General features: G+C 53.6%; 1 protein-coding gene across 1 annotated transcript in view; it reads left to right on the forward strand.

Annotated features, from left to right (window-relative positions):
* The window catches only part of SLC7A5 (solute carrier family 7 member 5), a 35,192-nt gene extending 21,349 nt beyond the window's left edge, over positions 1-13,843 (forward strand). Inside the window, exons 3-10 of the mRNA XM_048316749.1 lie at positions 576-681; positions 1,011-1,055; positions 2,520-2,643; positions 3,808-3,911; positions 4,540-4,636; positions 5,091-5,240; positions 6,107-6,284; positions 7,968-13,843. Coding sequence (XP_048172706.1) covers positions 576-681; positions 1,011-1,055; positions 2,520-2,643; positions 3,808-3,911; positions 4,540-4,636; positions 5,091-5,240; positions 6,107-6,284; positions 7,968-8,023 — 860 coding nt within the window. The 3' untranslated portion in view covers positions 8,024-13,843. The remainder of the gene's footprint in view (positions 1-575; positions 682-1,010; positions 1,056-2,519; positions 2,644-3,807; positions 3,912-4,539; positions 4,637-5,090; positions 5,241-6,106; positions 6,285-7,967) is intronic.
* Positions 13,844-16,890: the final 3,047 nt, after the last annotated feature.

Below are 16,890 nucleotides of genomic sequence, written 5' to 3' on the forward strand. Positions count from 1 at the left end.
AAAAGCAGATCCACAACAGGAACTTTTGATCATCAGGCCCTAAAGAAGGTGACTTCTGATATCCAAACCCCCAGAACCTGACTTCCCTCAATCAAAGGGATTGCCACGGGCCTCTGCTTTATCAGGTGGCTGGTGGAACTGGAGGAAATCCTGGGTTTCTGGGGGTTTGGGTGGCTGGTGGAAGTGCAGGAAATCCTGGGGCTTTATCGAAGGCCAGCAGCCTCGAGTTGAGAGGACAATGTGACAATCTCTGTTTGCAAAGCATCTTCCAGCAGGAAGGTCCCCAGGATGTCTCTGGGACATCACCTTGGTGACAGCACGTTGCAGTGTGAGAAAGTTTGGAGGAGTCAGTCCTTGCTTGAGATGTGTTTTTGGGGGTCATTATTTGGGGATGAACCCAGCTGGACTGATCCCTGGAAAACTGGAGGGAAAACGTGCCCGTGCTCAGCATAACCCGAAGAGCAGCAGGGTGATAATTAAGATAATTAATCCTAAAGCAGCTCTTGCCTCCAGGTTTCTCTGGATGCCTTTGGGGTTCAGAGCCCGTGGCACTGAGCGGGGTTTGTGTCCTGCAGGTGATGTGGAAAACCTGACCCCTGAGAAATCCTTCGAGGGCACCAAGGTGGGCGTTGGGAACATCGTGCTGGCTCTGTACAGCGGCCTCTTTGCCTACGGAGGATGGTAAGGCACAGCCCTCTCTCTTCCTTCCACACTGAACTCAGTTCCAACTCCAATTCCAAACTGGAGCTCCTGATCATGCAATCATGGAATGCTTTGGGTTGGAAGGGACCTTCAGGATCATCCAGTCCAATGGGCAAGGACACCTCCCACTATCCCAGGTTGCTCCAAGCCCTGTCCAGCCTGGCCTTGGACATCAGCCATCCTAATTTTCCCCACAGGATCAGTCCCTGTGCCCCTCCTGGAATCCCCGTGCAGATGAGTTTAACTGAATGGCACTTATTTATGCCATGGACTAACCAGAATTAACCCCTGTTCCTTTGAAATTGCAGGAATTACTTGAATTTTGTGACAGAAGAGATGATAAATCCCTACAGGTAGGTGTGAGTGCAGGGATGACTTCCCTGGGGGAAAAGCTGTTGTTTTGGGGAAGCCCCTTCCTTGTGTGTTTAACAGAGGAGGAAGCCAAGGTCTTTATCTGGAAAAAGAGAAAACAAGATGGATTAATGACCTTCCACCTCCCTGGAATCAGGGAAAGGGAACATTAATGCCTGTAGGAGCAGAGCTGTTGTTTTCCCTGCTCTCCCATGCCGTGTTATCAGCGCTGGGAGAAATCTCTGCTTCCTTGGCCTGACACCTCTGTGAGTTATGGGCCAGGAAAGAGCACTCAGGGCTTTATTGCTGCCTTGGTTAAACTCCCACTGAGCATTTGTGCTGCTCTCCGTGTGTTTGTGCTGCTCTTCGTGTGTTTGTGCTGCTCTCCGTGTGTTTGTCCCGTGCTCTTCCCATCCTGTTGAGTGAGAGCTGCTTCCTGCTCTGCTCGTGCCTCTCGGGGTTATTTGGGGCCCTCAGCAGAGCAGGATGGTGCTGAGAAATCCCTTCGGCTCCTGGGAAGGTGCCTGGGTGCTGCTGAGAGCTGAGGCTTGGGGCCACTTGTGCAAGAGCCGGTCCTGGCTGACCCTGGGGGTGCTTTGTGCCTGCTGGGAAGCACAGGGTTGGATCTGCCCCTTCCCAGAGAAACATCAAAAAGGGGCTGCATTTTGCAATTATTTTCATGTCTGCTGGATGCAGTCGTGGTATTTGACTCTGCTCCTGCAGCTTGGAGCTCTGCTGGACCAATTAGAGTGGCACCAAGCAGGGTTTCCTTTTTCACGTTCCATTCTCAAATGAAGTTAAGCTGTTGGGAAAGGCAAATTTGTACCAACGCAGGCTGGTCACAGACCCACTCAGCTGTGCCTGAACCCCTTTTCTTTGAGTTCCTCAGCCCAGCCAGCTGCACAGAGTTAGAGCCTAAAACTGCCCCCTGCACCCCTGAGGTTCCCATCTCCCACAGGAATACCCCCAGCACAAGGGAGCTCCTTTGCCCAGAGAGAATCCCTGCGCTGGTGCCACTGGGTATTTTAATTAATTGCCTCTGCAGGGATCCTGAATTTGTGCTCCTGCATGGAACCTCTCCATGAAAAAAAGTCCCTTCTGCCCTAATCCTTCCCTCTCCATCTGCAGCCTCCAGGCTGTTCAGGGAATCATGGAGTCGTTAAGGTTGGAAAAGACCTTGAGACCATGAACCAGCCCCACCAGCATGGGCACTGTGAACCATGTCCTCAGGTGCCATGTCCTCGTGTTGTCTGAGGGATGGGGACTCCACCACGCCTTGGGTAGCCTGTTCCTGTGTGGATATCCCCTCTCCACGGGAGCAGCGTGTGCCTGGGCCACCGGCCACACGGAAAAGCCAGAGAACAGAGCAGCTTGAACAAAGCGAGCGAGCGCAGGGGGTGGCGATCCCTGGGATCAGCAGCTCCCTGCTCCCAGCTGCTCCAGGACAATGGATGTTTTTTTCCTAGAAACCTGCCTCTGGCTATCATCATCTCCCTGCCTGTCGTCACTCTGGTGTATGTGCTGACCAACTTGGCTTACTTCACCACGCTGAGCACGGAGCAGATGCTGATGTCCGAGGCCGTGGCTGTGGTAAGATCCTCGCTGCGCCAGCCTGACTCATCCCAGGGCAGGTGAAATCAGCCTTGGAATCACTGCACACATCTCCTGCTTTGTTCCAGACTGGTCAGGGCTGTTACAGAAACTCTGATGCTGAGCTGGAGATAAAGAGCAGCCGTGACGGGAGCAGGGAAGAACAGCATGATCCCGAGGGGATTATCCCGGGCAGCAGGGAGGGTGGCACTCGGTGCTGCTCTTCATTCTGAGCTAGGGAAGGTTGCTGCAGGCCTTGTGACTTCCCAGTGACTGCCCATCACTTACCAGAGCTCGATATTTATGGGGAAAGGTCACTCAGTCAACACTGAACTGGATTGTTCTCTCTCTGTGTCTCCCTTGTTTTAATTAAGAGAGAAGAATAATACTTCTATTAATTAAAATGCCAGTGTGGTCAGGAACCCTGATAGCTTCAGAAGGGAGCAGACCTTGCAGACTGAGCCTGACCAGGATTGTTCAGGGCTTCGGGGGGAATCTGCCAGCCCAGGATGAGCTGAGCCCCTCAGGTGCCACTGCTCCATCCTTTGGGTTGGGACCGAGGCCCTGCTCCAGCCTCAGTCTGTGCTGCAGGGAATCCTGGAATGGTTTGGGTGGGAAGCGACCTGAAAGCCCATCCCATTCCATCCCCTGCTGTGGGCAGGGACACCTTCCACTATCCCATGTTTCTCCAAGCCCTGTCTGTCCTGGCCTGGAACAGCAGAGGCTGGAAATCAATCCCATCTTGTTGGTGCAACGCCGCAGTGGAGCAGCACAGGCTCAGCCTGCGACAAAAAGCTGCAGGGCCAGGTCCCTGCGTGTCCCCAGGGCTGTGTCCCAGCTCCTGACTCAGCACTTGGCAGCAGCTGCTGTCTGAGTTTCCTCACAGTTTCCGTTTGGTCTTGAACTTTCTGATAGCTGTTGGACAAATGTTGTGTCCTGGCCCCGAAGGAAGGGCTGGCTGCTGATGGGTTTTAGCAATTCCACAATCTGCTTTTTCAGGAAAAGAGGAGCAGCACATGGGAATATGGGAAACTCCGTCACAGCTTCAGCACTGAGCTGTTTGAAATCTCATTTCTTGAGATTTCTCCAGATATTCTTTGTAGGTAGCTCTGAGTTTTTTGGGACATTGTGGGTGTGAAATGTGTCTCGTTGTCCCCCATTTAGGATTTTGGGAATTACCACCTCGGTGTCATGTCCTGGATCATCCCTGTCTTTGTTGGCCTCTCGTGCTTTGGGTCTGTCAATGGATCTCTCTTCACTTCTTCCCGGTAGGTTCCTTGCTCAATCCTGTGGGTTTTGTTTACAAGCTGTGCTTAGTTCCTCTTCCTTTGGAGTTCTCCTCCAGAGGGTGGCTGTGGGCAGACACAAAGTCTGGAGGGCCTGGAGGCCATGTGGGAATGCAAGAAGACAAAGTCAGGCTTTAAAACCAGATTAAAGGCAACCTTTCAGTGCTCTTAATCTGCTGTTCCTCAGGCAAAGTTCTAGTGAGGTCAGTAAACCAGAACCAGACACAGCGCTCGGGGCTGATGAGAAAGTGGCTTTAATGAAAAGCAGAAAGTTGGGAGACTTCAGGGATGGGATGAGAATCCCTCGGGAAGGGGAGAAAGGCTGGGCAGGGGCAGGACTGAGATGGTTCCAGCTCTGACACATCCTTGCGTCTGGGGAGTCACTGAATTGCTGTCCCTGGAGAGCAGGATGTAAACCCATCCTTCCTGCATTCCTTGGCCATCTCCAGCCTCCCCTGTGAGTCAGGGGCCAGAGTTCCAGTCCTGGTGTTCCAGTCCTGCCTCGAGGCTGCCAGGGCTGAGCTCAGGCTGGCCCCACTTGTTCTGTGCTGAGCACAGAGCCCTGCAGGGGTGTGACTGCTCTGTGTTCCCTCTCTGTGTCCCCTCCCAGGCTGTTCTTCGTGGGATCCCGAGAGGGGCACCTGCCTTCCATCCTGTCCATGATCCATCCCCGGCTCCTCACCCCTGTCCCGTCCCTCGTGTTCACGGTGAGGCCCTGGGGCCGGGCTGGGGGGGATGGATCAGGGCTGGGATCCCATTGGAATGGAGCCACAGCCATTCCTGCATGTGCCTACAGGAGATGGACCCTCCTCTTCATGTCCTCATTGTCCACTTCCGTCTCGAATTCTCCCCATCCCTGGAAGTGTCCAAGGCCAGGTTGGACGGGGCTTGGAGCACCCTGGGATAGTGGAAGGTGTCCCTGCCCATGGCAGGGGGTTGGAACTAGAGGTCCCTTAAGCTTTGAGGGGTCCTTCCAACCCAAACCATTCCATGATCCTATGAAATGGTTCCAGGCACCAATTAAAAATGAGTTAAATAACTAAAAAATAGTCAATGGGATCCCTCTCCTGGCAGCTATTTCCTCTAAATCCCTCTGTTTAGTGCTGTAACATAGGTGGTTTTGTCTGCTTCCTTTCCTAATGGCCTTTTCCCTGGATTCAGTGTGTCATGACCCTGCTCTATGCCTTCTCCAACAACATCTTCTCAGTCATCAACTTCTTCAGCTTCTTCAACTGGCTGTGCGTGGCCCTGGCCATCATCGGGATGATGTGGCTGCGGTACAAGAAGCCAGAGCTGGAGAGGCCCATCAAGGTGAGAGCGGGGTGGGCGTTGCCAGCGTGGGTGGGTCCTTCCCAGATCCCCTCCCAGCACCAGGGGAGGCCCAGCTGCTGGTCCTGCATGGAAAAGGGGCTTGGATTGCAGGGAAGTGCTGTGTGCCACTAAAGGAGGTGTCCCTGCTGCTGAACCCCTGCAGGAGCACAAAGAGCTGCCTTGGGGACAGCACAGTGAGGGAGCTCTGGGTGACAGGGCCAGGGTGCTGTGGTGGCATCGCTTTCCATGAGTAACACACTCCCCAGGGCCAATCCCAGGCTGTGGCTCTCAGTGTAACACTCTGTACCCCCCCGGAATTCCCCTAAAATAGTTTCCTGCTAAAGCAGCCGGCCCCGTGCCAAGCTCTGTCCCTGGCGTCCTTGGCCAGCTTGGCAGCCCCGTGTCCCATCTGGGAGGAGGCCAAGATCCTGTCAGCCCCCCATGCTTCTCCCCCAGAGGCTGCTTTTCCCTCATCCCACAGCACACTCGGGTCCGTGCCAGGTAGCAGCACCCACAGGGAAGCAAATCCACGGGCCAGGACTGGCGCCTTCCCAAAGGGAATCTTTGGTGGGTGTTCCCTTAGGTTTTGGGGTTTTCTTCTCAAAGCTGGGCTGCTCTCGTGGGTGCCCTGCTTGGAGTCCCCTGGGAAACTTGTGCTGTGCCTCTGTGGGGTTTGGTGCTGTTGGCGCAGATGACTTGGATAAGGAATTATGGGATTAGGGAACTGCGGTCCAAAACGGTGCTGAGAAAGGCTCTTGGCCATGGTGGAACAATCATTCCATCCCTCCCCAGGCTGGATAAACTCCTGGAGAGCCTCCCCTGCTCCCCTGACACATTTCCTGACCTGTCCCTTGCTTCTTGCTCAGGTGAACATCTGCCTGCCCATCTTCTTCATCCTGGCCTGCCTGTTCCTCATTGCTGTTTCCTTCTGGATGACGCCCAAGGAATGTGGGATCGGCTTTGCCATCATCCTCAGTGGGATCCCCATTTACTTCTTCGGGGTCTGGTGGCAAAACAAGCCCAAGTGGGTTCTCCAAGGCATCTGTGAGTATCTGCAGTGAGGAGCAGCTTTGGCTCCCAAGAAGTTTCCCAGTGCTGTGCTGCAGCTGGCAGTGCTGGCTCTCCTCCCTGTGGAAGTGGAGGAGCTTCCAAACTCCTGGCTCTGATCCATTTTTCTTTCACGGTAACAAGTTTATCCTGATGATTGCCATGTGTACCAAGCACCCAAAATGCATCCTGATTTGCACTTATGGCAAAGTTTGGTACCAATACCATGTTTTTGGGGTTTTTAATCTTGGCAAACAGATTGTTAGGAGCAGAGCATAATTCCCTGCTCCTGGAAAAGCCCAGGGCCAAGCCTTTGCTCAGCAGAGAATCCCTTCCCAGTGGTGGAGGAAGGATTGAGGACAGCTGGCCTCCATTTGACTGCTGAAAATCCACAATTAGTCCTGATCCACGGCTTAGCCAGTGCTAACATTTGGGATCCAGGCAAAGCTTGCCTTGGCATCCCCCTGTGGCAGCGGAGCAGAGGGAAGGGAAGGTCCCTCGATGTGTTCTCTCAGGTTTATTTTTCAGGGATCTGCTCCAAGCTTTCCCACCAGCTGCCACAAGGCCAGGGTGTGTTTGGAGGGATGGAGAGGCCGTACTTGGCACACGGAACCTCTGCCTCAACCACCGAGCCCACAAAGTCAATCCCTGCTGTCCAAGTAACTGAACCCAGCGGCTCCTCCCCGCTCTCCTGCAAGGGGCTGACCTAGAAAAGCAGACAAGGAGAAGTGCCCAGCCTTAGCTGGGTGTTTTATGAGGAAGAAAAAGGCTTTCAGCAGCACTCAGCACTTGTTGTTCTTCTTTTCCCCCTGTCTCCCTCTCCCTCTCTCCCACACTCACTTTTTTATCCTGAGTTTAGGCTCAGTTCCTGGAAAAGCCATTTTTGCAATGCCTGGGTGGGAAATTACCATATTCATTGTTTTCTTCCACCAAAGGATTGTAAGGAGAATATTGAAAATATTCTGGGAACAGACAGTGATAATCCTGCAAACGTCCACTGAGAAGCACAGGAACTTTAAATGTGATTTATTAATCCACTGCAGATAATTTGATCACCTCCCACTGATCTGAGCCTCACTTGGTTGTGCTTAGAATTAGTTTGGTCAGGCAGGAATATTTTGTGATCTCCAACCAGAGTGGAGCAGCAGGGAGCAGAGGAGGGTTTGGATGGGTGGGATAATAAAATGACTTCAGTTGAGCACCTTTTCCTGGGAAGTCTGCACCTGGAATGTCCCTTGGCTCCCACCTGCCCTGGGCCAGGCAGTGGCCTCTGCCCCGTGTGCAGGCCAGGGGGCTTTGGGTGGGTTTGTCCTTCAGAAGAGGCTGTGGGCTCACATGGCTTTCAGAATCAGAAGCAAAAGCTTCACCTTGGATTTTCCATGCCCATTCCTGACTCAGTTTTGGCTGCTCACACTCAGAGCATCCAGAATTAGGTCCCGTATCAGCAGGCAGGGAGAAGCTGTGCCCGGGAGTGGTGGGGCAGTGCGGAGTCCTCGCTGCAGGAGCAGGGCTCCTGGTGTGAGGTTTACATTTTGGGAATGGAGTAGGGAGTATCCATGGAATATTACAGGCCTTAAACTGTACTTGGACTCAGGGTGGGGAGGCAGAGGGCTCAGCCCTTCCCTCATGGACCCAGATTTCTGTTGGTAATCCGTGACCTTTCCTTTGCTTTCTCCGCAGTCTCCGCCACAGTCCTGTGCCAGAAACTGATGGAAGTGGTTCCTCAGGAATCCTAGGCAGGAAAAGCAGGGACATTGAGCTCGAGGAAACGCACAACGTGATTTTGAGATGACACAAGGATCCGACCCCTCACTCCCGAATCCCAGGCACCGGAGCGCCCCGCGGGAGCTGCTTCCCGCTGCCGCCACGGCCCCAAGGCTCTGCTTCGCCTCCTGCAGCCCCTCCAGCCCCGCCCAGCCTTGCAGCCCAGTGAGGAGAAGTTCTTGGTACGAGCACGAGCCAGGAGGATGAATTCCAAAGGGCAATTCCAGAGAGGTGCTGCCTGTGCCCTCTGTGTGTGTGAGGGCTGTGCTTGGATCTGGGGGGCTCCTTTGCTTTGCCTCTGGGATCTGCTGGAGCCTGGTTGGAGTGGTCTGAGCGCCTGAGGGGGCTGGGGCTGCCACAGAGCCCTGGGGGGGACCTTGGCCTGGCCCAGGGGTGGGGTTGGGAAGCGGAGGTTTGCTGATGTTGCCTCATCCCCCCCCAAACTAAAACCCCCACGTGCTGCAGGACCCCACCTGGCAGCGGGACAAGGCAGAGCAGGACCAGTGACGTGGGGGGGCCTCATCCGAGTGGCACTGTGTTCCTCCCTAGAGCCCTGCCACCCTTTGGATTTGGATCACCACTCCCAGATCCAAGCCAGCTCCCTGCTGCTGAGCCAGTCCTCCAGGATGCTCTTCCCCACAATGCCCATCCCATGGCCCTGGGAATGAGCACTGAGGGGGGAGTTCCTGCTGAGAAGCCCTGGAACTGCACTCATCAGAAGGCCAAGTCCTTGGCTTGCTCATTCCCTGCTTTTCTGTGCCAGGCTTTCATCCAGTGTGGGATGAGCAGCCTCGTGCTCTCCTCACAGCCCTGCTCAGGGAGCCGTGTTTGCCCCTAAACCATCTGCAGAGAGCCATAAAGGGTGGGATTCCCCTGGCACATTCCCTGGGGTCTCTCTGTGCGCTGCCTGGCGCTGTTCCCTTTGTCCTGCTGTGTGTGTCTCCTCTGGAATGTGCCATGGAGATGGGACCAACCGGCTCTGCGGTGTGGAGAAGGGCAGATGTCCTGGCTGGCTGGAGCCACCTCGGGCTGCTGGAGATCATGGAATGGGGTGGAAAGAGACCTTAAAGCTCTTGGGCAGGGACACCTTCCACCATCCCAGGTTGCTCCAAGCCCTGTCCAGCCTTGCCGTGGACACTGCCAGGGATCCAGGGGCAGCCACAGCTGCTCTGGGCGCCCTGTGCCAGGGCCTCCCCACCTGTGAGAAATGAAAGTGAGTTCTGCCCTTAGGAGCAGGGCCTGGGCCTGATCCTCCCTCGTGCATCAGGTCTGGCCTGACGAGATCCCAGCACCACCCTCCCGTTCAGGAGCGATCCTGGAGCACAATCCGTGATCCACATGTGAAATCCTGGTTTGCTGTCGTGGGTGGTGCTGTCCCATCCCTGAGCACTCCCGGAATTCCTGTAGTTCCCGAGTAGTCAGCATTGTCCCCTTAGGGACACGTTGCTTCCTCTGGTCCAAAGTGTCACCTTTGGGAAAGCTGCAGTTCCTGAACCATTTGCTCCTTGTGCCTCTGCGCTCCAACATCACTTGGAATTCTGATCTTTTCCCCACTGGAGCTGCTTTGCTGTCTGTGTTGCAGATCTTTGTGCTCGTGCTTTGTGCAGGTGGCTTGGTGAACTATTTCCCATTTTTTTTGGTAAACTTGGCCGTTGGGAAGCCAGGATGCTCTGGGAGCTGTCGCTTCCCGCTGGATTCTCCTCGCAGCGTAGAGTTCTTTGGGATGAAGGGGCATTAAGGACACCATGGTACTCGCTCAGGCCTTGTCCTGGGAAGTTCTGCAGCACTCCAGGGGTGTCAGGGGAGGGGCAGCTCCTGCCCAGCTGTGTGGCCGTGTCCAGGTGCAGCTCCATGCTCCGGCTTTGCCAGCCCCGCATCCTGCTCCGAGGCAGGAATAGGGGAGACAATCAGCTCTTTATTCCATGGCAGCTGGGGTGGAGATTCCCAAACCAGCTCAGTGACGGCGTGGAGATTCCCAATCCAGCTCTCCGGGAGCTGAGTTAATCCATGAGGATTTGCAGCTGGTTTGGGAATATCCAGAGGGCAGAACCCAAAGCTTTTGGCCAGTGCCTGGCTGTGCAGGGACCTACATGCAATGAGCTGGTGCATCTCGGATCCGATGCCTGTGGAGAGGCTTTGGCATAAATAAGGTCATGAATCACAAAACCTGAACTGGATTTTTGGCTTCTTCCAGCTGAAGGCTGAGATGGTTTTGAGCAGTGATGGGAAATCACAGCTCCTGCTGGAGCTGTTCCATGGAGAGGGGACCTCAGTCTGTCACCTGCCACTCAGGCTGCAGGTTTTTTTGGCTGTGAGGGTCTCAGGGCAGCTCCTGCAGGGCCTGGGTTCAGCGTGGGGGCTCTCAGTGCCAAAACCCACCAGCAGAATCCCTTGGGATGCAAAGCAAAGGCATTGGAATCTCAGCCACCTCAACCCAAAGTCAGTTGGCACCAAGGGCCCTCCACAGAGAGCTGAGGATTGGGGCCGGAGCTCCCAAGGGATGGCCACTTTGTCCATCAGGTGCTGGCCATCACAGTGTCCTCCTGGTGACCCTTTGACACTGGTTTGAAAGAGGAGCTGTCACACTAAAAAATACTTTTTTATCAATTAATGGATTTGAATTAAATCCTTAACTCGCTCGCTTTGCTTTTTGTGGATTTTCATGGTTTCTCACTTGCTGCTGAAGATCTTTCTCTTGTACTAACCTGAGGCTCTGGCACTGATCCCACGTTTGTGGGGATCTCGCCAGCATCTCCTTAGCAATAGAGGTTTAGGAAGAAACTGAACCAGGTACCAGCACAGGGCCACAAAAAGGCTGAGTTTGGTCAGCCACAGCTCACATCTCAAATTTATCTGCCAAAAAGCTGATTTCTTTCACCCTGGAGTTGTTGATCCCCCATAGCTTTCCTCCACCAGAGCTTGGTGACACGGCTGGAAGAGCTTGGGTTGGTTTTCCCTGGAGGTTTGGGAGATGATGAGGGAGGGGGTACAACTGGATTTCATTTAATATAGAAAAGACAGTGAAGTCGTTCCTGCCATCAGGGAAACGGCTGCCACAGCCTCTGCTGTCCCGCGTGGCAGCTTTTCCCGTGGATCAGCGGCCGTCCGCCCTCGGCTTGCGCTGTTCCCATGGATTTGGGTGTGGAAAAGGGAGAACACATCCCTGGGAAAGATCTCCTTGCTGCTTGTTTTCTTCAACCCCAGAGTGAGATGTGTCAGGGAGGGCAGGGAGAGCGACAGAGAGTTCCCAGAGTTTGCCATCGTTCCCAGCACTGGAGGTGGGATTTTTCCTGTTGTTTCTCCGTTGTCTTTGGAGCCCGTGGTCGGTCACAGCTCCTGCACCCATGGAGGGAGATGAACCCTCCCCACAAGGACCCTGCCACCACAGTGACCTAAACGAGGTTCCACGGGAGTCTCTTGCATTGACAGCTTCCTGCAAGTACGGCCTGGGCTGTTGTGTCCATGGAATTCAGGTTGGAAAAGACCTTGAAGGTCACAAGCCCATGGGCGGCGCCGTGGCTGTGCCGCAGCGATCCCGTGCTCCTTGACTGACCCCAGCTTTCAATTATTGCTCCTCTCCAGTTGTTTTCGAGTTCAGGCTCCCAGGCTGGCAGTTGTTTGGGGTGTTCACAGAGTTGCATCCTGCAGGGATTGCTAAACAGAGCAGGAGCTGCTGGCCAGGCACTTCCGTGCCCGTTGGGTTCCTCTTTCTAAATGAACCCTTCCTGCAGCTGGGAGGGGAGCCAGCCCTGCTCAGCCCTGCAAAAATCAGGGGGATCTATGTCATCTTGGTGGATTTGAAATGATTTTTTTTTTTTAAACTTCCTGCCGAATTTGCAGTGTTTCCCATCTCAGACACCGTGTTCTGGTAAACGCAGCTTTTGTTTGGAACAGCCCCCTCGGTGGCCACAGAGTTCAAAGGGACTCTGGCACAGTTGAACAAACTTTGAAGGCCCTTCAGCTGGATTGAAACTCCTGGGAAGTGGCTTTGCTGTTCTCCAAGTCCTCTCCCAGTGGGTGTCTCAGGCATGGGAATCAGTTGGGCTTCTGCAGGGGCTGCTCCATGCTGGGTCTGGGCAGGGGCAGTGGGGTTGCAGCAGAGCTGCTCCCTGAGCTGTGCCTTCCCAACCCTGGAGAGATGTGCCCAGTGGCAGGGTCCTGGGCTGGCTGCAGGGAATCCCAGGGAGCGTTTCCACTCGGTCTGGGAAGGTACCTGTGCCTTCAGCCAAGGCCACGGTGCTCTCGCGCTTTAACAAGAAATAAAATTCCGAACCAAACCCGTAAGGAAACTGCCAAACGTTGTCATTGCACAACGCTCCGGCTGCTTGGGGTTGTTCCCATGGGATGCCAGCTTTTCCAGCATCCATTGTGCAACCCCAGTGCTCATGACATGAAAGGGGAGGGCGATTGGGAAAGGGCTGGAACAAGGCAGCTCCTGGAGCTTGGGAAAGGGCAGCCCTAGGGTGAGGCAGCTCCGGGCTGGTGCCGAGCTCTGGCCGTGACCCCAGGGATTGAATCCCAGCCTTGTGCCGGCCCTGGGAGCATCCCTGGCTCCGGGATGAGCCAGAGCCAGCCACGCTTGGCTGCCAAGCAGGGAGATCCTGCAGGGATGGGAATCTGCTCCCTCATCCCTGACAGGACATCCCAGGGGAGCTCGGTGCTGAGGGATGTTCCAGGGGTTCCTCATTCCAGGTGGCTCCTTGAGGAGATACAGCCAGGATTGTGCTGGGTTTGCCTGGGCTCACGTTCTTCCCAGTTGGAACTGGAGCTGGCTTGGGAACGTGTGGGGGATGCTGCTGGTGCAACCAAGAGCTCCCAGTTTGATGATGCAGGGTAGGAAAGGTGGCTTGGGGTTGGTGATCCCAAAGGATCCGATACCCAGAGGATAATTTCAAGCTTTTCACCCCCCATTCCTTGCCTGAGCAGGAGTGTTGCTTCCTCCAGCTGTGGGAGTGGTAATGAGTAAAAACAAAAGTATTTTTTTAAACACTGAATTAATTTCTGAACTGCCTAAAAGAGACTTTATAGCTACACTGGAGTTCTTCCCGAGGGCTGACGTTCAGCCCGGCGCAGGGGCTCTCCCTCATCCCGGCCTGTGGGATGTGCCAGGCTCTGGCTGCGCTGGGATCAACGTCAAACACAGGGAAAGAATTCCCTATTTGTTCAGGGGACAGGGGGAGGTCCATGTCCCACCAAAATCCTTGGAGAGGGAGGATCTTGAGTGGTTCCCAGACCTCGCTCCGACCCTCAGAACAAAGGGAGGGTGACCTTCACTCCTGGTGAAGAATCTGACTTTTCAGAAACACTTCGCTTTGTATTTTTGTTGTTTTTTATTTTAAAAACACAGAAAAAAAATCCTCTTAACACACACAAGAAAACCTAGACCTGAGTTACAATTTTGTTATATTTGGTTGCTTTAAAAAAAACCTATTTTACTAATTTAAATATTGCTGTAGATGACACTATTTATTTGAAAGGGGTAAATATCTTTTAGTCTTAATTCTTCTCCAGTAAGCGCTGTGTATTCCCAACGTTTGTGTTCCTGGCAGCACAGAATTCCACTGACTGAGGGCTGGTCAGCCAGTAGCTCCTGAATCCAATGGCCTTGGACAACAAGATGTCTCTTGCAATGTATGGTTTTGGTTTTTTTTTTGTAGTATTTCTCGATTCTTTTATGTCTGTGGTTTAACAGATCTGTTCAATGTTTGGGTTGTTCCATGTTTTGGGTTGTTTTGTTTTTGTTTTTTTTTTTTAACAAAGAAAGCTGAATTACAACACTCTCGTTTCTGGTCTTTGCCTTGGAATTTTTTCTTTCTCTGTGATGATCCCACATCCATCAGCACCTGGGCCCTTGGTTTCCAAGTATTCCTGTTGCAGCTGGGTTTAAGAGCAATGACAGCATCCATGCCTCCATGTCCATCCTCCTCCTTTAAATTGTAGTTAATTTTCCTGAGGTAGTTAATTTTTCTGGAGGCCTCAGATCCCACAGCTGGAGCTCCCAAACACGATGCTTTGTGTGGCAGCAATTCCTGGGGCTTTCTCCTTGGGAAGAAATGCTCCAGCATGGGAACTTTTCCAAGCAAGCCTGGAGCACACAGGGATGTGAATAACTCATCTCTGTGCTCCTGCCTTACCTGCCTGGAGTTTGCAGCCTCTGTGCCCCTTCCAGGCATCCTGGAGCATCCCAGCCCTGCTCCTCCATGTCCCACTGGTCAATGTCCCAATGGATTGTCTTAGTGAGGTTTTGTATTTATTTATATTTAAGTTGCCAGTTTATTCTTTCCCCTGGTTTCCTTCTTTGGCCACAGTTTTATTGTTTGGGAGAGAGGGACCTGGTAAGTACACTGATAGAAGTAGTTAATAACAGAGGGAGGTGGTCTGAAGAGCTCTCCTGGGGCTCATCTCCTGCTTCGGGCCACCTGAGCACACAGGGCCTGGAAGGGGAGTTGGATGGGGTGGCAAAGGCTGGAGAGCAGGCCCACGAACACAAAGGCAGCGAGTGAAATCCCCATGGATCTGTGCAGTGCTGCTCTGTGTGCCTGCCCCAGCCCGGCCGGGGCCCCTCCAGGGCTCTGGGAGGGAAGCAGGAGAGGAGCTGGACACCCAACAAAGGCAGGAAGTGTCTGCACGGCCTGGGGCTGACCAGGGGCTGGGGCAGGGGACGTGCTCAGACCGCTTTGCTTTGTGCCTTGGAGTTCAAACAGCGCAGATAAAAGGGGTTGTTGCTGACTGCGGGAGCCCCAGGACACTCTGTGAGCCCAGGGCAAAGCTGGGAAGGGATCTCACCTCCTGTTCCATGCATTCCCTGAAGATCACCATTGTTGGCTGCTGCAGACGGGGCCTTCTGGCTCTTGGCTCCCCCCCAGCTGACCTTTCCTTGGTGCCACTGTGCCCTCACAGAATCGTCGAATGCTTTGGGTTGGAAGTGACCTTAAAGCTCATCTCCTTCCAGCTATCCCAGGTTGCTCTAAGTTCTGTCCAAACTGGCCTTAAACATTTCCAGGGATGGGGCAGCCGCATCTTCTCTGGGAAACTCCTCCAGAGAAAGGACATCGATTCACAACGGTGCCACCGTGGCCGAGGGAGCCTCCTGGTGGGCTTTTCCTGGGAAGGACTCCTGGAATGGGAGCCACATGTGGCCGCAGCACTGTCTAGACACGTCCCCAGCTCCACTCTTGTGGCTGCTGGGCTTTGTCCTGGGGGCTGGAGGTGGTGGGAGAGGGCAGGCGTGGGAGCACATCCCTCTGGAAAACACACACGGAGCAAGGCTGACATTTTCCCACCCTCCGACCAAAACCAGGACATTTTTCTCCTCAAATTTTTCTTCTCCTCCTGTGTGGGAATGCCACCAAGGAAGGGTGAGCCCTTGGAGCAGCAGGTGGGAATGTCCCAGGACTGCAGGGAATTGCAAAAGCCATAAAACCGTTGTTTCTTTGAAGATTTGTGTGGAAGATGAAAAGCCCTAAATCTGTTTGGGTTGGGAAGAAGCCACTGACGGGTGGGGTGTGACACAGACCGGGAGCAGCTTCAAGGGTGCACAGATAAATCAAAACAAGGAGCTGACAGGGAATTGTGGCTGGAACAAATAAAGGGATCCTTGGAGGGAAATAAATTAATACAGTGAAAACGAGCTCCAGGTATGAGGGAAATTGGATAAAACGAGACTTGATGTTGACTGACTTCCTTGCAGCAAAATAATACCCAGCAACAAAATTGTTCCCTGAATATTGAGGCAAGGGAAGTTCTGCCTGGAAGGGGTTTTTTTTGTCATTTTTTAAAAGGAGTTGCTGATTTTAACCTGAAAAGCCATGAAATAAAGGTGTCTCTCCAGCTGATTTTGCTGGAGATCTATTTTAGGTGTCAAAGCTCAGCAGCACAGGATTTTCGGAAAAGCGGGTGTTAAAGATCTTTAACAAAAGGATGTCTCCAACCCCCCCGATTCCAGACCTTGAAATGTAACAGGGATTTTTTACAGATCCCTGTAAGGTTTTTTCTCTCTGCATAATTCCTGGAGGTGCAAATTTCCTACCTGTCCTGGACTGCAGTTCTCCCAGATGGGAATGGACAGCACAGGAAACAGCAGGGTGGGCAGGGAGGACCTGGAAATTCATGGAAACCACCGTTGTTCCTGGCTGTACCTCAGTTTCCCCAGCTGAGAAAGGTCCTGCTCATCTTCCCAGAACAGATTAAAGCTCTGTCTCCATCAGTTGGGGCAATACGTGCTGGAAATTCCCCTGCTCTTCATCCAAGCTGCACAACGGGAAAGACGAATCCACGTTTGGATCCCTCTGTGGAATTAAGAGACCAGGGAAGCAAGAAACGGCAATTCCTATTGCCTGAGCCTCTTTCCTGATTTAATTAACATGTCCCTCCACCTCTGGCCTGGGGCCACCATGCAGGACCCTGTCCCCAAAACCAGTCTGCAGTCAAGGTTTGCTGGAGCAGAAGATGTCCCTGTTGCCTCAGGCCTGTGCAATCCATGCCTTGCAGCACCTGGGAGAGCTGAATCCAATTATCCATGTGCGCACCTGGAGCCGTGGCAGCCAGCAAAGAGTTGGGATGGAGCTGGGAAGGCGCCAGGAGTGAGGGACAGTGCCCAAGACATGGAAACAGGCAGGGTGACACATTATGTTTGGAAAAGAATTCCTTTTTTGCATGGAGAGCTCTTTCCAACACCTCCTTTTGGAAGTGATTCCCTGCCTCCTTCTGCAGCCAGGGCAGTAGCACTGCAATGTCCAGCTCCAGGATCCTACCCTGCTCTCCCAGTCTTTCTGCCTGAGCTGGCATCACTCGTCACTGTGTCCCTCCGAGTGACAGGGACACACGCAGGGACACACCC

Source organism: Corvus hawaiiensis, chromosome 12 (assembly GCF_020740725.1).
Source record: "Corvus hawaiiensis isolate bCorHaw1 chromosome 12, bCorHaw1.pri.cur, whole genome shotgun sequence".
In the NCBI taxonomy this organism is placed as follows: domain Eukaryota; kingdom Metazoa; phylum Chordata; class Aves; order Passeriformes; family Corvidae; genus Corvus; species Corvus hawaiiensis.